Source organism: Vicugna pacos, chromosome 12, assembly GCF_048564905.1.
Source record: "Vicugna pacos chromosome 12, VicPac4, whole genome shotgun sequence".
Lineage (NCBI taxonomy): Eukaryota > Metazoa > Chordata > Mammalia > Artiodactyla > Camelidae > Vicugna > Vicugna pacos.
Window position 1 is genome coordinate 53,969,874 of NC_132998.1, and position 22,517 is coordinate 53,992,390.

General features: G+C 40.6%; 1 protein-coding gene across 1 annotated transcript; it reads left to right on the forward strand.

The window, feature by feature from the left end:
* The first annotated feature begins 8,107 nt into the window (after positions 1-8,107).
* LOC102545826 (lysozyme C-like) lies at positions 8,108-15,145 on the forward strand. Its single transcript, XM_072973424.1, has 4 exons — positions 8,108-9,388; positions 10,804-10,968; positions 12,656-12,734; positions 14,209-15,145. The coding sequence occupies exons 1-4, from the start codon at positions 9,253-9,255 to the stop codon at positions 14,273-14,275; spliced, it is 447 nt and encodes a 148-aa protein (XP_072829525.1). The 5' UTR covers positions 8,108-9,252; the 3' UTR covers positions 14,276-15,145.
* The last annotated feature ends 7,372 nt before the right edge of the window (positions 15,146-22,517 follow it).

A 22,517-nucleotide genomic window follows, 5' to 3' on the forward strand; every position in this document is an offset into this window, starting at 1 on the left:
CCCCTTTGAATAGCTTAAAAATTCTTGTGCCTACTTGCCAAACTCTTCAATTACTCCCCACTTGAAAGGGAATTTCCAGAAGATACCATGATCTCTCATATATCTGCCTTAAAAAAAAAATCTCTGGAAGATTTTGCCCTAGCATTACATGTCTCAGTTTAGAAGTGACTCACATCATGTGCGCCCACAGCTCATTGACCAAAGTTAGCTACACAGGTCTCCCCCAGGTTCAAGGGACTAGGGAAGTACAATCCTCCATGTGACCAGAAGGAGAACCAAACGTGGGAAGCCCCTGTCACAAGTCTCCTACCCAACTGCCCACCAAACAAAATCCTGTTCTTCCCCCAATTCTCATTTAGCTGACATCGTGTGAAGCTTTCACTGTCTCTCCCCCACGGACCTCAGGCCCCTCCATGCCCCATCAGCCCTCCGTGCGGACCAACACTAAAGCAACTATTATATTGAATTGTAATTGTCGGTTGGAACGTCCTATAAAGGGAAACAGTCATGCCCTTTCACCTTGGTATCCTCAGCCTCAATATAGTGCATCTTACATAGAAAACATTCAATCAACTGTTATTGTTTATTGGATTAATTAATGAACAAATTCCTAATGTTTATAACTAAATGTGACAGTGCACCTTCTTCCACAATACAGCTGTTCATGTATAATTCCTTGACCATTACGCTGCACTCCCACCAACAGTGTAGCAGGATCCCTTTTCTGCACACCCTCTCCGGCCTTTGTCATTTGTGGACTTTGTACTGATGGCCGTTCTGACTGGTGTGAGGTCATGCCTCAGTGTAGTTTGGATTTGCACTTCTCTGATAATTAGTGATATAGAATGCACTTTTTACACGGTGAATTACCAACTTTATTGAATGTCTACGTTGTACACATGAATGTGCTTCTTTCTGAGAAGGCAGAGGAGAAGCCTTAAAGGACCATAAGCCTTCAAAGAGCTCATCAGGGTGAATATGAGGACAATGTGACAGCTCAGCACAGGACAGACAATGAAGTTGTAGATGCCATGCGATTGGCATCTGTGTGTCACAAACCGCGAGTCCTCTGCGTTCAGGGTTGGCTTGCTCTGGATGCAGGGTGGGCTGGAGGGGAGACGAGCCGGAGGTAAGGCCATGTCAGCAGTCCCACCACGAAATTCAGGTCTAAAGCAGATTTCACTCACCAGAGTACATGGAGGACATCTGACTTGCAGAATTTCTTACACAAGGAAGACATTTTCAGTGCGGTGTTTCTGTATTCAGGTTTCTTTTATTCTCATTGTTTTTCACAAAAATTAGTAGTCATATGTGTATGAATATGTGTGTGTGTAAACTTTTCTATTTTAGAAGATAGTATACTTGTTAGGAAACATAAGATTACCTTAACTTCCTAGGTGTTAAAACATCCATTCATTTTTTTAGCAGGTTAGAGCTTACCATTCAATGTCTGTATAAGATTTCTAGCGTGCTAAATTACTCTTCAACGGAAAATCATTTTGAATCAGCCATCAAGGAAACTATGTTTTAGATGACTGTGTAGACACTGACACCAGCCCTCACTGTCTCTGGGTCGGGACACTGTGAGACCCAGGTGTAAATGGTGCCGTGTGTGAGTTCAGCTCCTATTTGACTGAGTTGGAAATAGACCATTCCCATGCCAGCGAGCAGCCAGCTCACAGAGGTGTCACAGTGACGGGAGGTGGGGGCCTGCGGGGAGAGGACGTGTGGCGACATCTGAAACAGCCTGGAGTGATGCCACAGGGAGAGCGGCAGCACCTGCAGGACACTGTGCGCTGAAATTGTTCTGAGTAATAGGGTGAGTGTATTATCTCATTTACTTGCTAAGGGCAGTAGTAAATTGTGTGTCGAGAGGGCGAAAAATACCAGCCAACTACATGACCTTACTCCTCTCTTTGCAACAATTTCTTCTCTCTTGCCTCAGCATTTTGTGATGTTACCAGAACTCATATATAGATTGAAATCACTGTTTTCTAGCTCAGTGAAGGAAATTTAACAAATACTCAGTTGCATGGGCACAAATAAAAAGATCATACTGTACCTTAAACCGAAGTCACACTCGAAAGACAAATGAAATCAGAATACTCCTCTGGAAAGCGGTCACTAAAAAGGGAACACTTCTGCCTCTTTGCAAACAAGATTATGTTTCATCACATGTTTGAGAAATCAGTTACACTTCATGTAATTTCTCCGTGTTGAATGCCCAATGGTTGTGTTGGGGCTTGACCAAAGTGGGAATTGAAATATTTGCTCATACTGTGAAAGGGGAAATGAGATGCAGCTTAAGCTCTAACTGTATTGGCCCTGGAAGTTTAAAGATGACAGAAAGAATGGTACTCAGAAAGAATTCACAAAGGTGTCACAAGCTTTCCACAACCATCCGTCATTTACACATCAGCATCTGGATTTTTTTTTTAGTGCTGCTCGTATTCTTTTCTTTTGAATTGAAGTCCAGTCAGATTACTATGCTGTGTTGATTTCTGGTGCACAGCACTGTGGTTTAGTTATACACACATATGTTCCTTTTCATATTCTTTTTCATTACAGGCCCTTACAGTGTATTGAATATAGTTCCCTGTGCTCTGCAGTAGGACCTTGTGGTTTATGTATTTTATGTATAGTCGTGAGTGTCTACGAATCTCAAACTCCCAATTTACCCCTCCACCCTTTTCCCCCCTGGTAACCATAAGTTTGTTTTCTGTGTCTGTGAGTCTGTTTCTGTTTTGTAAATAAGTTCATTTTAATGCTGCTCCTGAAGCTCAGGGAAAATTAATATTTAACTTTATTCCACTGAAATCTGAGAAACCACTGATGGGGTACAGTAGTTCTACACAGGAGAAAGATCAAGTTAAATGAAAGAATATTCCTACATATATGGCTGAATTGATACACATAGAGAAATGTTTAGGACTTCAAATAACCACCTGTTTTTGTTTTTTCTAATTCTGCACATTCCTCTGTGTGTGTATAATTATTTATTATTTTGTTTATTGCAAATGCAAAAATATATGCTGAGAGAAGAAAACTTTAAAAATGCCAAAAAATGCAGAGTAAATAAAACTTCTGAAAAGTAATCATGAATAACCACTGTGAACATTTCGTTGTATGTCTTTTAGTTCTTTTTCTTACACAATATATTTTTAAACTTTTAAATCACAAAATACATGTGTATATTTTAAAAAGTCATCTAAATTGTTATAAGGTTAATGAGGAAAAACAGGCTTAACCTTTCCAATTTAATTCCCAACACCAGAGGTAACACCTTTTTAACTTCTTTAGCTATTTTTAGCTTCTTTAACTACACTCTAGTGTTACTGCCACATATCTCAGGAGCAGGGTGATTCTACCATTTCTTCATTTTCAACCATGGATATTTTCTGTTTATTTCTACCCAGGAAAATGCAGGTTTAGCTCTCTCTCACCTCCCCCTGCTCTGTTTTCCCCTTTACACGCAAGCACAAACACTCCCAGATGAGTCTAATATGATGGTACAATTTGGTTGTATTTCCACTCAAGGCTTTTGGTTTTCTCAGAATTAATAATTGCCTTAGTTTTCTGTTTGCTTAGGTTTCCATATATTTATTTATGTTTTAATTCATTACCAGAAGTCTCAGCCAAGCTCCCTTCAATAGGTGCAGACACTCCAGGCCATCTTTAAGTTTGGATTTCCCCGGCGTCCACATGGAGCCCATCCCCTCCTGCTACAACATGGATTGGCTTCGATTAGCCTGTAGCACATCTGTCAGTGCCGGGCATCTCTTCCTCCTTCACCTCGATAATTCCTTCTCCTCTCTCCTGTGCTAGAGCTGTGTTTCCTGGAACCCACATCTTCTATCTTAGTGCCTCTCTTTTAAATGGAAAGTGTCCTTCAGAGGCTTCGTGAGAAACGGTGCAGAAAGAAGTGTTTTTGGTCCCTGAGAATGTCTTTGTTTTTTTCTTCTCACACTTGACAGATTGTATATAAGAATCTAGGTTTAACATCGTTGGCCTTAAATTTTAAAATTCTCTTTATCCCTGAAATTCTAAAATTTCACGATAGTGTGCATGATATGGATTTTATTCTATAGCATTGTGCTGGGTACTTGGTGGTCATTTCTGTCTGGAAACCTGTGTCCCTCAGTTTTGTGAATTTATTTTACATTTCCTTTTTTTAAATATTCTGTTTAAGAATTCTTATTAATTGGATGTTTGATCTCTTTATTCTGCAGTTTATTTTTTTCATATTTTCTCTCCTGTTTTTAATCTCTGTCTTTTTATTCTACTTCTGGGAATATTTCTCTAATTTTTCTCTTGGCTTTTCTATTAAATGTTTTATGAATGTGGTAATATTTTTAAATCACAAGGGCTCCTCTCTTGTTCCCTGATTGTTTGCTATACAGCAGTCCTGCGTGTTCCATGGATGTGACATTTTCTCTTACTTCTGTGAGATATTCATTACAGTTGTATTTCCTTCTTTCTTCTTTCTTCTTTCTTCTTTTCTTGCCTCTGTTTCCTCTGAGTTCCTCTTCTCCAAGTGTTTATTTTGATCTGTCTTCCACAATAGCGGCTTTCATCAAGTATCTGGCAACTGTTGCTGACTATGTATAATTAAGAGATAGGCACCAAGGAGCTGAGCGGAAAATGTCAGAAGGTTTGACACTGATTAAATAAGATCACAAACTGTTATGAAACAATAGTTAGTTATGTATTTCAAAGGCAAATACAGGAAGTAATGGACCTGGAAAAAAAGACTTATCTCTTTTAGTTTTGGGAAAACTTGGGCTTTTTAAGTAATCAAAGACCAGATGAAGATCATAAAGCACATGCAATTAATGATCTCGATAAGACTCAGAATCCTTGTTTCCCAGGCGAGTTACTTAACAGGTAAAGAAAAATTTTCACAGTAATCGAGGACAATTTTGATCATTTAACCGGGACAAAAAATTAAATTCTAGTTTAGCATCGGCACACTACTGCTGTTAAAGCTCATTTAAAAAACCCATATCATAAATTCATTCCATTTTCATTCACTTGACCACACAAGACAGGAATCCCTCCTCTCTCTTTCTCTCTCACTCATTCTGTCTCTCTTTTCCTAACTTGCTGTATTCATGTAGATTTGGTCCTTCATTTTCTTTTGTCCTGGTCTAAAACAAGCTCTAAATAATCTCTAACTTAGGATAAAATGATTCTACTTTCTCTTAACAAAACCGCATCCTGATACCTCATGCCTTTCCCTGCAAAATATATCTTACTTCCCTTGGATACTTTGCACACAGTTTTTTCCTTTACCCTTATTATTTCTAGTAGTTTCCATTACATATATTGATTAGAGTGCTTAACCTTTAGTAACACAAATTTCCAAAAAAGTTGGGAGTAAGCAGTTGTGAACTGTCTGCCACATATTGACATTGCATAGTAGACTAGCAAATGGAGGAATATATCATTTTGTAATGTCTAGAGACATATGCCTTTTTATAGTACAGTTTTTTAACGTGGCAAAAAGAACATGTTATTAATGGACCTTAATGTCTTTATTCTCTATAATAAGAAGCCAAACGTAGGTAAACTTAAACCTATGTTTAGCAATTAGTGTTTCAGTATTTTCTCTGATTTAGAAATGATATTGATATTTAATGAATAGCCATCATTTAAGGTTAAGGTTACAAAAAGGATTTGGGAACTTTTTTCAGGCAGCCGTATTTTATAAAACACGATCACGGCTGCAAAATTCATTTACAGCATTTTCTCCCGCTTTCATCCATTTAATTCATGGGTTCTTGACAATTGTTCTTGAATTGCTGTGAGGATTTCATGAGATTTAAAAAATTTACCATCATTTTAAGTTATTTTTCTCGTTGACAAACCAGGCAAGTGGCACATATCACAGAAACAAAGAATATAAAAAGTTAAGCGTGGGTTTTGTTTTCCTGCCATGTTGACATACATTGAGCAAGTCATTTTTATTGTACATTTAGTTCTTATGTTGAATTTGCAGTTACATAATCTCAAACACCTCGTAGAGATAACGTGAACTTATTTGACTAGTCTTCATTTATATGTGCTTACATTTTCTTTAAGCCAATTAAATTAAGCTTTTTTACAAGTTAGTTGTTAAGAGTAACATCCAGAGTGAGAAATACATCACATATATGTAACATACACACATAGACGTACAGACAGATGGAAACAGATTTTATAGCTTTCATTTAAATATTTTAGCCGCACGTCAGGTACAACAGTACAAAACTCAGTAACTTATAAGAGTTGGATCCAAGTGGTGTTTCTGGCAGATGGAACAAGTTAAGGTTACCCACTCAGATAGCTGAAGCCTTTGACCATATCCAGGGAGAAGAGTTTTTAAGATTTTTATTTGTCTTTAATAGAAATATACGAAGGCTCTAGACAAAACTTGGGGAAAGAAAGCTTATAGAACATATAGCAGTTTGCTTTTTTAAAAAATCTCTATTTTCTTTTTCTTTTTCCTTTATTGTTCCTGTTCCACGGTTGCTTTTGCCAACAATTCTCTTTGGATGCTTACATCTCAAAGATAAATTATGATTAATAGTTCCAAGGGACTGAGGGAGAAGTGTAGGTTTTACTTAAGAATGAACTCAGGGGCATACTTGCCTAGTCTTAAATGTGTAGTGTAATTACTATAAACTTTTTCTTTCCTTTAAGAGTCGGGTAGTCCAAGAAATTTTTTTTGGTAGAACAGGTCCAATGTGTGGAAGGTCTGGAACCAGTGGGGTATGATTACAGAGTGAGGGACAACAAATCAAAATTTTCTGTGTATCTTCTGAGTCTTTGTCAAATCTGTTTCCTGGTTATCAATATTTACCTACCTTTTACACCTGCTTCAGTGCCATCTGCAGATCCTGACCTTTTTTCTAAGTTTGATCACCTCCTAATCTTCTTAACAAAGTGTTTTGTTTTCTCTTTTCTCACAAGATGTTCTTCTGTATCAATTTCTCTCTCTTGTCTCTTTTTTTTTTCAACCTAGTCTTCCCTTAGGTATCAATAAGGCATTTGTTTAAGATGAGAGCTCTCTTACTGGTGACTCCAAACAAGTAGGTCTTTTTTATGCTTAAAACCAGTAAGCCAGGGAGGAGGGTAAAGCTCAGTGGTAGAGCATGTGCTTAGCGTGCACAAGGTCCTGGTTTCAATCCCCAGTACCTCCATTAAAAACAAATAAACCTACTTACCTCCCACCACACACACACACACACACACACATACACAAAACAATAAGCTGTTTATGGCTTAACCATGTTCACAAGAGATGTCCTTAAAGAAATACAGCCCTCTCAATGCAGAGTCACTCTGAAGACAACTTAAAAACCAAAGACCTTCATTGTCACAGGTGGCAAAGAAACCTCTATCTCCCACAAGACAGACACTGTAAATCACAGACCCTCTAAGCTGTGTTACCAGAAAGGTGATACTGGGATGAGAATTTTCCCAGCACAAGCGAAGCAATGAAGGCATAGAGATGACACAGGCCCTTTATAGCCAGTGACCCTTTATTAAGACACACTTCCCTGAAAGCTGCCATGCTTGGACAAAGTTGCCTGTCACTTCATGTCTCAGGCTTCTAGCTGGCTCAGGACATAAAAGAAGACAAATGGAGTTTCTCATCTTATGATTTCTCATCCTTATGACAAATGACACAAAACAAAAGAGACAAAGGAAAATATGACTGTTTCTGGGAGGCTAAGAATTAACACCTATAGGCATGGATTACCAAAACCAAATTCACAAAAGTCAGGATTCAAGAGCTATTTATACAAATGTTTCCTCCTGCCATTGTGAATTTGGAGAAGAGACAAGGAGAAATGTTTATCCTCCTCCTGACTGTGCACTGCAAACAGAGATCTGGGAGTCGATGTGCTTCAGAATTCTCACCTTCTGTGGGTCTGCTCTCACTTACCTCATATCTCAGCTGTGGTCTCCGAGGAGAGTGGATTGTTCCAGGCTTTACTGTCCCATCCTCACCACCAAGAACTGTACAGGAGGGAAAAATACCTTTTTCTTCTACCCGTTTAGGTTTTTTGTGGACTCTATAACAAAAGAGAAAAATAAACAAGTGTATTAACATGCATGTCTCATATGTACTTGGGAGAAATGCAAGGATGAGTAACTCAAAGAGGTGGCTGGAGGTCAGACCTACATAGCATCTTAATCAAAGAACAATGTACTTTTATAAGAGTGACATGACAGAGAAAAGGGGTCTTAGGCTTCAAAGGGTGGCAAATTGTAGGCAGATAAACCTGTAAGAAACCAGTGGCAGATACTAGCTGGTCAGTCCAGGCTGTTACGTCGTGTCCTCCAGGGCTGTCTCGGGGCTGACAGGCATCTGGGCTTGTTGGAGTTTGACATTTGTACAAATCTATGTTCTGCATTCGGGCAAATAGCGGGTAGACAGAAATTTCCTTGGATCTGCTTCTTCTCAATTGCCTTCAGTTCAAAATACTCCTTACGCTGAAGGGGTGTAGTTTTTGGTGGCATTTGGTGCTATTCATCTGTAGGTTTCATTACAAATTTCCTTGCCTTATAAGGACCCCTTTATGTTCTAACACAGAAAGGTGAAGTAAGGCTTTGTCAACAAGGAGTTGTTAGGATTGCTGTTCCCATGAGACACATTTACAACAGTAAAACATTAATTTAGAAGTTAAAAATCTACAATAGTATCCAAAGAAGTTAGTATCGGAATCTGGCTGAGCAGCGTGCTGCTGCGCTATGTCCCTGTGGAAACAACAGGCAAGGTGTCGTGTTCTTTTGTGGAAAGTGCATTTAAGGAAATTTTAACTGAAAAAGATGAAGACCCCAGAGCGAAGGCACATAAAACAATTTAATGCGAATGAGTGTTAATCAAAGATGGGAGCTCATTTTCAGTTGCGTAAAATGTTCGTTCCATTATTTTTTTAATTTATAGTTGCTCAAATTCATTACAAAACAGGAGGAAGTTTCTCTTTTGGCAGCAGTGCTAATCCAGATTGTTCCTGAGCAATAACTTTAAACAAGCTCATTTCATTATTTTCCGGCAGGTGAAGTCTTAGTATGTGAGAATATCCCTCTTCAAACATAAGAAAGAAAATATTTTAAGGCAGTGGGCCAATAAATGGTTCCTGTTTCCCCCAAATCTCAAGGGGTGGAGCTCCCGAACCCCCAGGAGTAAGGGAAGTCCAAAGGAGTTAAATACTGGGGCCGGCTCAGCCCCGGGCAGACTGCAGTCCGGGCATCTCAGTCACCATGAAGGCTCTCCTTGTGCTGGGGCTCGTCCTCCTCGCTGTCGCTGTGCAGGGCAAGGTCTGGGAGAGATGCGCGCTGGCCCGAAAGCTGAAGGAACTCGGAATGGACGGCTACAGGGGAGTCAGCCTGGCCAACTGTAAGTCATCTCTTGTTCATCCTTCCAAATAGCTGGTGGGGGCGGAACGGATAGTAATGCAGGATGAAAAATGAGAAGGGGACTTTGAGCGAACGGACTTTTTAAAAACTCTCTTGGAAGACTTGTACACTTAACAATGTTTAGAAATATCAACTTGTTCCTTTGGAATGAGATGTACCAGATGAAGGTTTGAGGATATGGGAGGGCAAAATTCTATACCGCTCTAAGCATGCCGGGACCCATGCTTCCAGTGTCACTAAATTTGCGGGTTCGGTTCCCTCAGCGGCCCGCGTAAGGCTGGCTGAAAGGTACTTTTGGAGTTATTAGGATTGCTGACTTTTGGGCACCTGGGATGTCTCTGTCAGGCCCTTGGCATTTGACTCCAGCCATGTCTAGTTTGGAACTTGGGTTCTGCAAGCCTAGAGTAATGCAGCATTTTTCTCCTTTCCAATCATGATGTTGGGGTTTTAACAGCAAATTTTAACAATTCTGTGGAACTCTTTTTTTGGAGGGGGGGTAATTAGGTTTATTTATTTATTTTTAATGGAGGTACTGAGGACTGAACCCACAACCTCGTGCATGCTAAGGATGCGCTCTACCACCGAGCTCTACCCTCCCCGCTGAACTAGCACAGGGGCTAGTAGGACCCAACTTCCCCTCAGTCAGTGTTTGTATGAGGATCCGTGAAATGCAGCAGGAAAGGACGTTTCATCATTCTTACTCCCTCTAGTTGATTAAGTATTTTTCATTTTCTTCCACAGAATTCAAGCTGTGCCCTAAGTAAAAGTTACTCTTTATTTTAGTGCATATTTGTCGATGTAGACACGTATTTTTCAGATTGAACTGAGACATTTCCCCTCAATAAGTATTTCTGAGCAAATGAGCAGATGGCTGGTTGGATGGATGGGTGGGTGGGTGGGTGGATGGAACAGCCTTCTCCATTGTACAGCTCTTGTCTGGGATCCAATTTGACATCCAAATTCACCTTTGATATTATAAGAAAATTTCTTCCTCCCAGACAATCCTTATTTTCCCCACTAAAAAGCACTTCTCCATCATCATTATATATCTACTGCTAAGCACAAATCCACTCAACAACTCTTGATTTTTCTCTTCTAGGCTGAATCTTACCTGAGGGATGGGAACAGGGGAAGCGTAATAGAAAAACCACTAGTTTCGTATTTTCTAAAGTATGTTATCTTGTTTCATTAGTATTACAAAATGATTTGATAACAAAAGAATTCTCTTAAGGGCCTTTTAGCACTAAGGTGTTAAAATACTTTACATGTAAAAGTCATCTTTATACTTACAAAGGCGGTCAGTCATTAGTAAAATTGAATTTGCCTAATAGAACATGCTTTGCCATGTAAGTCACGTGGTGTTGCTGTTTACTACTAAAAGTAAGTTCTTTTCAGGGATGTGTTTGACCAAATGGGAAAGTGATTATAACACGAAAGCTACAAACTACAACCCCCCCAGCAAAAGCACCGATTACGGGATATTCCAGATCAACAGCCGCTACTGGTGTGACGATGGCAAAACTCCAAAAGCAGTGAACGGCTGTGGCATCAAATGTAACGGTAAGACAAGATGACGCTGAGCGGGGGCACGGGGACTGTCCTGTCACGTTTACAAGAACAGAGATTCAGAACAAGTGATAAAGCCTTGATGGGGTCACCAGGGACCTAGGAAACCTCCATCTCAACTTCCAGAAGCTCTTTATTACCCTCCTCCTGATTCCTGAAGTAAGAACGTAAAGTGCTCTTATCATGAAAGGTTGCTGTTCTCTAACACACAGAAGTTTCTGGAGGGATCCATCAATTTACTGAGGCTGGACTGTGTGACTCTCTGTGCAGAACTATGCACTCCTCTGACTTACTCTGAGGAGCTTTGGGGATAATTTGGTGGTTTGGCCTTTTTTTTTTTTTTTAAATCTATGGTCCTTTATAGAAAATGAAAGGATTAGTCGTTAACTAATCAAGGAAGAGGAATGTGTGTGCTCCTTTTCTAAAGATTGTTTTTACTTTTTATTATGAAATATTCTAAATTATAGAAATTGGTATAATAAACAGCAATGTACCCATCATGGACTTTAACAGTTGCTAACATTTTGCCTTATTTACTTCTGCGTGCGTGTGTGTTGTGTGTGTATATATATATATTTTTTTTTGACTGAGCGATTTTAAAGTGAATTACAAGCATTATGACATTTAATTTCTAAATTCTTTAGTTTACACTTTCCAGAAATACAGTTCCTATATAATCATAGTCATTCTAACAAGCTAATTTATGGATTTGTTTAATTGCAGTGAAGCAAATATTCTACTGAGTTTAAAATTAGAGAGAATGTGGAATCTTTTGTGTATAAAATTTTGGAGAAGTATTGCAAAATTTTCTATTGTTAAATTTTTAAATAGTAAATTTTCTAATACAGAAGATGAAGATCTTAGAATATTCTTTTATATTCAGTTAATTTATGTTTTAAAATATTTTCTGTTATATAATAATTTGTGGTCATTGAATGAAATTTCTTACTACCCAGAGATTTGTGACCACTGGTAACTTGGTATACACAAATTCTTTCAGAACATGTATCAAACTTGTCTATGAAAGTAAAGCGATGTCATGCACGTATTTACCCACATACAAATGTCCAGGCAATGTGTGTTTTAACAAAACTGATATTGCATTCTATATACTGCTCTACAATTTGTTCTTATCACATAAAATTATTTTTAAGTCAACAAATACCAATCTGTATTAGTTTTTAAAGATGACTAGAATTCCACTACATAAATATTCCGTCATTTATCAGTCTAGCTCTTACTGGTAAGCTCTTAGGCTGTTCCCATTTTCCCCTTTATTAATTGCTATGAGACACCTTGTACATACATCTTTGAGTGTGCTTTTATTATTTCTTTAGTAATACTTTTCCAGTAGTAGAACTATTGAGCAAAAATATGCTAGGCCAGTTTCTGTTTGTTCATTTGTTTTAGAGTGTTTAGTAAAAAAAAAAGAAACATCTATCATATTAGTTAATAATTCCATTGCTTCCAATGACTTTGGAAAACGAGAAACAGAATGCTTTATTTCATGCCAAATGTGATGCAAGGAAGAAAATGTTTTCTCTCAATATTCGTAGATACATAGACTCTTGAAAAGTAATCTGCGTTCTCTCTTCGCTTAAGAGAATAAAACTGGCTGAATGTTAAGTTAAAATGAAATCTCTATGACTGTTGTTTTCATTCCTCACCATCTCTTTTTCAGTTTTGCTGCAAGATGACATCACCAAAGCCATACAATGTGCAAAGAGGGTTGTCAGGGACCCAAAAGGCGTTAGAGCATGGTATGTTTTTTTTTTCTTCCAGTTTTATTGAGATGTAATGGACATACAGCACTGGATAGTTTAAGGTATACAGCGTAATGATTTGACTTACGTACATCACAGTAGGTTTAGTGAACACCCATCCCCTCAGACTGTTAGAGCAGGCAGACAGCTAGATGTGAGCAGAGAAGGGGGGATGCAGGCCAAATGGCAGGACGTGGCAGGAAAAGGAGGGGCCGGGGCCAAATGCAGGAAACCCTACATCATGTAAACAACAGGGGTCCCTGGGCAGAGAAAGAAAAGTAGGAACCTCTGGGCTGATGAGCGGTCACAAATTTTAGAGTGACAAGTGGTTGGGAGGATGACAAAGAAAGGTGGGAACAGGCAGGAACCTCCAGTGTCCAAATGTAACCTTTTGCTCATTATGCCCTCATTACCATAAAATTAGCCTTGCAGATTAGAAGTACCCATCATGCACCAAAGCCATGACATTTCCCAGCCACACTAAATAAGGACAAAAATCCCTCCTCCCTATGGGAAGGTGGAGTTGGGATGAAAATCAGGGAATACGACCCCAAACCAATTCCTCCACAATGAATATTCCGCCCACTCATTTTCACACTCTATGTAACTGATCTGCCAGCGAAATCAGGGCACTAACTTCCCTGAGACTGCTTGCTGTCCCCGTGAGAGTGTACTATCGGTCCCTTAGTAAATCCTCGCTTTACTTTCTTAGATTCTCATCTCTGAATTCTTTCTACCAGGAGACAAGAACCTAATCACCAGCAACAATATGGATACAAAATTAAAGAAATAGAAGAAAAAAATTCTGTGTGTTGCCTTTAGCATTTACTCTCTAACAAGTTTTATACATAACATGTAGCAGTTAATTATATATATAATTTATTGTATTTATTATATATATAATTTATCAGTTTGTACATAACAGCTCCAGTATTTATCTTACTATAGCTGGAATTTGTAGTGACTTTTGACTGCCTTCATCCAGTTCCCCCTCTCCATCCTCCCCACCTCTCATCCCGCCCTCAACCCTCACCTCTGGTATCCACAAATCTGTTTTTCTGAGTTTTTTGTATGTTTGCTTTTGAAGTATAAGGCACCTACCACACTCTGTTAGTTCCTGTTACAAGTACGCTGTGTTTTAAGCATCAAAGGGGAGCTCTGGTTTACCCTCCTGTTCTGAGAAAAGTCAGGGAACATTTCCAAAGACCATAGTGTGCTGCCGAAACCTGAGGACTACAGCTCCAGGTTTACACTGAAAAGCGTGTTACCTCAAAACGATCTACTTTAACTGATTCAGAATCTTACCCTTTTACTCCTCAATTTCTTGTAGCAGATTTCTAGAGTTTTCAAGATTCTCTGCACTCAAGTAGAGTTGATTTACAATGTCGTGTTAGTTTCTGGTAGATTATCACACTAAGTGAATGCCGCTACGTTTTAACCTTATTCCTCTTTGTTTCATCTTTCTCTCCAGGGAGGCATGGAAAAATAAATGCCGAGGCCAAGATGTCTGGAAGTATGTTGCGGGTTGCAGATTGTAACTGCGGAGTTTCCTTCTTCAGCTCATTTTGTCTCTTTTTCATATCAAGGAATCAAAATTTAAGTGACAGGTCATACTACCATTCTTTCAAGCAAATAATGTTTCTACAAAAGCAGGAGCATGTGGTCTTTTTTCTAAGAGGCTTAATATTTACTAACGTGTTTCTTGTTGGATATGAGGCCTACAGTGCTTTTCGGTTGGCTAACAGAACTAATGCTGGTGAACATTTGTCTAAAACCATAATTATCAAATAGATCTGCAGCCCATTCAGTTCTTAATCAAGGAAATAACCCAGACTAAATCTTGAATGATACAAGTACTGGCCAATATTCAATGGAAATGTAACTAAAGAGTATCTTGAATGGATCTTAGGCAAAGTGCCACCTGTGTAGGCACGTGACATCTTCATCTGTTCAGTCATCTTCAAAAACAGGTAACGATAACCAGTGTTTGCTGGGTAATGTAACATTTTAAAGGGCACAGAAGGCCAAATGGCTAAAAATGAAGACAATCTGAATTAAGATTTTTGTTTCCATTAAGTGTGTGGCCTTTGCTTTAACTGTTTTCTTAGAAAGCTTGTGTTTACGAAGCTTTAAAAATAAACACACAAGCTATATATCGATATATTTTAGCCCTTTTAAAGAACTCCTTCATGCATCTTGCTGACCACGAAGAGAGATTAGATCAAGAAATAGAGAGTTTAGATGAGGGGTTGCTTTTCCTTAATTTCATTAGCTTCCTGCATTATGAGTAAATTCAGAGGCCGATGAGCTTGCAAGTATGGAAATAATTGCTAATTAACCACAGATGAGAAATCACTCATGCTGTTAAAAAAATACAAACACGATCATTAAAGGCTTTGCAAGTCATACCTTTTGTTTCTTTTTTTAGACCCTTTTAGTGTCTTTGATGAAAAAAAATATGTATGTATATATTTGGGGAAATGACTTGGCACCTTAGTCTTTGCTGTACCCACACAGCTGGATGATGCGGGAGAGAAACCCCTGAGCGTGCTGACAGGTCTCACTTGAAACTCATAACCACAGATCTCACGTGGGCCCTCCAGTCTGCCCGGCCATCTGAGTCACTTCTCTGCAGCCCTCTGTCTGAGTCCCCACTCTCCAAAATGACCAGCACTGTTTCACTTCTCCTCTCTTCAAAGTCCCAGCACACACGCCCAACCACTCACCTTCTCCCCGCTCTGATCTCAGTAGATGACCGGCCGCGGGGTACCCTGGGAGAAGAGGAGCAACTCAGGCCAAGCCCTCCCCTCCTGGCCACCATAGGAGACGCCACATCTCCCCTGGGCCTCTCCCCTCTTCCTTCCCCGCTATAACTCGGTTGAAGGGGCTCTGCCCCTGCCAGTGGCAGTGTCCCCACATGCAACCTCCACCGCAGCCCCCTCACTCCTCCAATTGAGGCTGAGTGTGTCCTGCATCCTGAGTTTCTCCCTCTTTGCTGGATCAGCCCCCTCATTGTGCAAACTGTCCCAGTAACCTTCCCTCTTACAAAGAAATCTGTGTTGACTCTACATAACCTACAAATACCACATCGTTCTCCGCTCCGTTTGACAGCAACACTTCTGGGACGAGGTATCTCTATTCACCAAGTCCATGTCCTCACACCCTTTTTCTTTTCAACCCTTCCTAATGTGACTGCTCTCCTCACTCAGCTGAAGACTGCTCCAACGTGCCTCCTCCCATCACTCCTTGGGGCCAACCCTAGGGACCACCTGTTCTCTGTTCATCTTGTTTGATCTCTCAGCAGCATCTGACAAATTGGGCCACTTCATCCTTCTAGAAAACTCTTTCTCCCTCAGCTTCTCCTTTACATCCTGCCTCACCGATGCCCTCTCCTCAATCCCTGGCTGGCGATTTGTCCGCTATTTAATTTCTAACTGTGGGAGGCCCTCGGGCTCATGCCTGTAACCATTTGCTAGACTACATGTTTTTCTTATGTATTTATTTGTCTCTTCTTGCTGAAATATAAATTCCAAAAGAACAGAGGTATTTTTTTCTCCCACATTTTAAAGACATTGAAGGAGGGACGGTAAAGCTCAAGTGATAGGTGTGCATGCTTCCACGTAGGAGGTCCTGGGTTCATCTTCAGTGGATCTTAGGCAGAGTCCCATCTATGTAGGCATGTGACGCCTTCATCTGTTCAGTCATCTTCAAAAACAGGAAATGATAACCACTGTTTTTGCACAATGTAACATTTTAAAAGGAACAGAATGTCAAATGGCTAAAAGTGAAGACAATCTGAATTTAGAATTTTGTTCCTGAGTTCAGTGGAGGAACCCAGTACCTCCACTGAAATAAATAATTAAGTAAATAAACCTAATTACTTCCCACCCCCTAAAAAGAAAAAAAAAAAAACTAAAGACATTGAAATAATCTCAACTTTTCCCAAAATTTGTATGTGTAGTAGAGACTTTTATTTTTTCTCAACACTTTGAGGGTACATCACCAACATGGTGCCCAGTGGCTCTGAGTCCTTCAGTGTGTAAATCCTACACAACCTCAAAACATCACACAAATCAGGACGTTAACACTGATCCATTACTGCCACCTAATCATCAGATCCCATTCAGTTTCATCCAGTGTCCCCATTTGTCCTTCTTGATAAAAAGATCTAATTCAGAATCATGCGGTATATTTGGTTGTCATGCTTTTTTCAGTTTCCTTCCACCTAGATCATTTCTTCAGTTTTTTCCCTTGACTTTCATGATTTTAGCCCTTTTGAAGATGGCAAACCAGCTGTGTTGTAAAAGCACCTGAGGGTTTTCTGACGCTCTCCTGATTAGATCAGCCTGTGCATCCTTAGCAGGAACACCACACACGTGATGCCGTGCTCCTCTCCTTGGGTCTTTTCAGGTGGCACGTGGTGTTGAAATGTTCTGTTAGTGATGATGTTCACTTTGACCATCTGATTAAGGCGACGTCTGCACATCACACCCACTGTGAAGTATTTGGGAGAGGGCAAGGTGCTTTAAGATTGCTCTTCATCAAATTTTCAATTAATGCATTTAATTATTATATCAAGTGGACCCCTGGCTTCCTGTTATCAAATTATGGTGAGCTATAATCCATCCCTGTCATGTATTCTGACGGGCACGTTGTCCCTGATTTGGCCACTAGAGCCCCTGCAAACTAGTTTCTCTGTCATTTTGACACGTCCCCATCCTCTTTGAGCACTTGTTTTTGTTTTCTGGCACAAAATGTTCTAAGGTTCACCTGGTTCTTTTCCTATTTCTGCCTGGAATCTGCCTTTGCTCCAAAGAGCCCTCATTCCTCAGAGTGGAGAAGGGTATTTCACAAACAAGACCTGGGCACTAGGGTGTCACTGTTCCCAGGCCCCATCAATGGACAAAGCTAGACGATGTGCATATTTACACGATATGTATCTCTATGCCTATCTGTTTAAATTGAATTCACATAATACCTCCAATTCCAATCCTACACCACTAGGCTCATTCATATTTTCACCTTTTCCATGTTCGTAAACCCTTTCTATGACAGTGAGAAACCTGGTACCCATTGTCCTTATTGTCCTTAAAATGTATCCTTTGTAGGTGCAAATCTACTTGTAACCTCTGCTCTCGGTTCCTGGATTTGGACCCTGTTCATCATCTCAATCCTAGCTGAATTCTCGTCTGAAGGACGAAGGACGTCCTGAGCCCCGTGACCCTCAGGGATCCCCAAGCCCATCAGCTCCCAGGCTCTACAGGAGTTGCCCATCCAAGAGGCGGGGATTGTTTCCTTTTTTTTTCACTGGTCTTTCGTTCCTCTCTCGGTTGTAATGTTTCAATTTGTTTCCCAGGTGACTCTGACAAAACTGCTGAAGAAGAAGCAATTGAAGAAGTTTCAATTCTTTTCAACGGCTATGAGCTATTTCTCAACTCTGATTATGCATGAGATTGTCAAAGCTTCATCCTATAGTTACTGTATCAGACACTTGGGAGTAGCTGTAGATAACCTGTGTGCTTAGGGTATTTGATGCACCGCTGGAGCGGAGATCCAAGCACATAGCTCTGGTTACCAGCCACAGGCAGCTTGTGCCGTGGGCAGGGACCAGCGCACCCATTAGGTTCATTGAGAGCACGTATGAAGAACTTTGGGAGAATTCTTAGGGGTAAAAGTGTCAGCAGCACAGATTCATCCCCACCCTCCCACCATCTTGCTGAAGAGTCATCTGGGTTCAAGGCAGCTGGTCGTACTTTGAAACCATCTCTCAGAAAGGGATTCCATCTGCATACCACTGCTTCTCGGAGGTGAAACCATTCAAAATTGCTGTTTTGTGGGGCAAAGTCAGGCAAATACTAACATGGTCAATATTTCCATCTAAGACACATAGAACGGTTGGGAGTGGGGCAGGTGACTCGTAATCAGCTAAGGAAACCAGTGCTCCCTGCCTGGGGCTCCGTGAGAATCCACACACCAGTGCTGGTGTCTTGGCTGGAGATCCCGGGTTTTCCCGCTTGTTAGTGCTTCATCAAGAGTTGGCCAATGCTGGTAATTTCCAAATTGAGATACGTTTGTTTCATATAGTATGAAAGATGACTCAGTTACACACTCCCACACGCATGCAGATACAATGTGAACAATACTCACTTTTACAATACTTAGAGAAGAAATCTTTTTTGGTAGATGAGAGAAAATGGGTGGATCTGGGGAACTGAGAGAGCAGACCACACAAAACATGCGTGCATACTCACTTTTTCCCTTGGTTTTTAAGTTCGGTCGTGTATTCTGGGGACTAAGGTAACTTTACAGCCTAACCAGTAAGACAAGGTACCTCCATGTGCAACTGGAAGATGTATTACTGGGCCCGGTGTCGGCACCGAGTCACATCTAAGGAAAGACAGTTCAGTAACTAACATTATTAAAAGCAAATTTATGTTTTTACTGGCTTCTCTTAGGCATATCTCAGAGGATACAATTTATAACTCAAAGCAATACTTTTAAAAAATCTCTTTCCCCTGTTCTTCTCAATTCCCTTCCTCATTCTCGACTTGCTACTAAATGTCTACTTGAAATCAAGCTCGTGTTTCCTTCCTGCCTCTTTTCAGTTTCCCGCACATGTAGGAGGCCCAGACCTTGCCGCTCTCATATGCCCATCCCTTCCCTCATAGACCGTTCCCTCTGACTTCTTCTCACTCCAGTCCTGATGTTCACAGACCCCACTTCCTTCCAGAAAGCTTGTGCTCCCGGCCTGCTCCGCAACTTGCCACCTGCTGGGAGGGGACGTGTGGCTCCATCTCTCACTAGTTTGGGCTGGGAATCGGTCCAGTTTTCAGATTACAAAGGAGAGTTCAGAAACTGACCCTAAAAGCAAAACTTCTTCCTTCAGAGAGAGAAGCTTGGAGGGTGTGGTAGACAGAATTCTAAAATGTCCCCTAGGTCCCCTGCCTCCTGGGGTACATGCCCTGTGTAACTTCCAGGGCTGTGAGCATGCCGGAGTTACTCCTGGGATTCGGTTATGTTATATATATGTTGACTTAAGGGAGATCATTGCTTGACCTAATCAAGCGAGCACTTTAAAAGCAGAGTGTTTTCACAAATATGAGGTTGGCACAGCTATGGACTGACTTATTTATGAGTGAGTGGAATAGGATATAGAGTCCAAAAGTGGATCCTAGGATACATGATAATTTATATTTGAGTGAAGCTGTTATTTTCCCAAATGAAAAAGTGTGAGTGATGTATACAAGGTACCGACACTACCAGGTATCCTAGTGGAAGAAAATAAAATTGGATCCTGCTCTTAAACCAATAAAAGAAAATTTCTAGACACATTACACACAGCAGTGTGGCAATAATAATAGTTTTATAGTGTGATGTAGGGGACTATGAGTACAATGTCAGGCGGGGGAGACCTTAACCAAGGTTGGAGACCCAGAAATTATTAAAAACATGTAAATGTATTTGAGCCTCTAAAATAAAACCTCATGGCAACGAAACCAAAGAAAAGTTGAAAAAAATGGTCACTTCTGTGTTTAATATCTATCATTTAAAAATGAGCTCTAAAAAGTGGACAAGAAAGATAAATAACCCCAAAGGAAAATTAATTAAAAAAATGAACTGGCAACTTACATAAGTGCAATTCACCAAGAAACGTATGAAGATGATAAATTTCACAGAAATATGAGAATGCATATTAAAATAATAATATAATCACTTTTCTCCAAACAGGCTGGAAAAAATTTCTAGCCCTTATCTTTAATTGTTATTTTGGATTTGGGGAGATACACACTCCCAAATGTTGCTGATGGTGGTAGGAATTGCTGTAACCTTTTAGAAACAAATCATGGAATAACTATTAAAATCAATATATATTGTTTATAATTTTTAAATTGCACTGTATATAAATGCATAGTGTGCATTTGTTTATATTTATAGTATGTATTATTTGAAAAAAAAGAGACCACATGGCAAGCAAAGAAACCAAACAGACCACAGCAGGAGATTTTCTGCAGTTGGTGACTGAAGAAGGGAGGGCAGAGATGCAGTCCCACTGGCCTGGAAGAAGAAGCAGCAGCATGTTGTGAACCACCTATGGGGGCCACTTGGCAAGGAATGACGGTGACTTCTAGGAGCTAAAACAAACCCTTGACTAGGAAGTTGAGACCTCAGCATGACAACCATAGGAACTGATCCTGACCAGCAACTTTAATGTGTTTGGAAGTGGGTTTTTCCCCCAGAGCATCCAGAAGGGAGCACAGCCTGGCTGACACTTTGATTTCAGCCTCATCAGACCCTGAGAGGGGGCCTCACCAGACCCTGAGAGGGGGCCTCACCGTACCCTGGCTGGACATCTGACCTAGAGAATTGTGGGCTGGTAAGTGGGTGCTGTTTTAAGTCTCTTAAGTCTGCAGTAATTTTTCACCAGGCAACTAGCCTAGAAAACTAACACAGAGGGAGAGTGTGGACAGATAAGAAAGCTCAGACATGAATACTTTGTGTTTCTGTTAATAAATAATAAAAAGATTAGTGGTCACCCAGTGCACAGGCTAAGGGCTGAATGGAGCGCTGATGGAGAGGGCTGCCGGAGGCCAGGTGAGGGGACCTGCGGCCTGGGGCAATGAGAAACGTGCCCTAGGAGAGGTGGACCATGTGTTTCCAATCATGGAAGGCGGAGATTGGTAGCTAGAGAGAACAGGGAAAGCCCGCACAGCTTTCCAGACCACCGTGGATAATAAGGATCTTCTTACGAACTATTGGTGGTCCCATTCCATCAACAGCTTTTACAGTATTTTGTTGGTTCCTTGTTTACTGCAAGTATTTTCAAGATCTCAGACTAGCTGTGATGTTGGCCTTTCCTGGTCACTGGATACTTAAAACACTATTATTTTGACAGTGCCCTGAGCATGAACTTTTCCATTTACTGCTCAAAATTAAGGCAGCGCCACCTGCTACCAGCCCTCGTCGCCTGCCCTACCTTGGCCGAACGTCTGGCCGCAGAGTTGAGGGCTAGACGGCAGGAGCCCCTGGTGGAGATGCCATAGGTTGTCACTGTTCTTACTGAGATTCGGTGGACTTTTTGGAATAAATATTTCTTAGTTAACTTTTCTTACTTTGTTTTATACTTTGGTCATTTCCCAGAATTTTAATTGTTTGTTTTTGGCAATTTTGTACAGTTTTAGTGTTGCTTTTTAAAGATTGCCAAGCTATTCCCAAGGACTCACTCTCAATTAAATTTTTAACTTCGGTTCACCTTGTCAAGCAGAGAGCTTGGTGGGCACATACAAGGATGTCGGTAGGTTGTGTGAACGAAAATACTGCAACCATATCAGTAAACAAAGAATGCTGAAACCAAGGCATCAGCGGCTGCAGCCACCCCCCAGGGAAGACAAGCGTGCAGCCCAGCCTCTGCAGCCACTCACAGTGGGTGCCCTCTGAGGGGACTCAGAATAAGAAAGGACAGGATACTGGCCCTAGATAGCTAGGTGCTTGTCAAAGGAATGAATTCAATGAGCCCAAATGTTTGCTTCTCCCATACATAGAAAAGCACTAAATTCTTTAACTTGAGATGCCTGGTTTTCTTTAGATAACAAGCAATCTTTTATTGTTCCAACTACCTGGTCTTTGTTGTAAAGCTCCTATATATCCTAGCTCCTCCCCTACCCCTTGGGAGCAGTCCCTCAGAGCGATCTGAGAGGCTGTCATCCAGGCTCAAGTCCTCCCGCCAAATAAGAGGTAACTCTCAACTTTTAGGCTGCGCATTTATTTCAGTCGACAGCTGAT

Coding starts and splice junctions, on each gene's coding strand:
- LOC102545826 (XM_072973424.1), top strand. CDS start 9,253: ATGAAGGCTCTCCTTGTGCTGGGGCTCGTCCTCCTCGCTGTCGCTGTG. Junction 9,389..10,803: donor GGGAGTCAGCCTGGCCAACT/GTAAGTCATCTC, acceptor AGTTCTTTTCAG/GGATGTGTTTGACCAAATGG. Junction 12,735..14,208: donor CCAAAAGGCGTTAGAGCATG/GTATGTTTTTTT, acceptor CTTTCTCTCCAG/GGAGGCATGGAAAAATAAAT.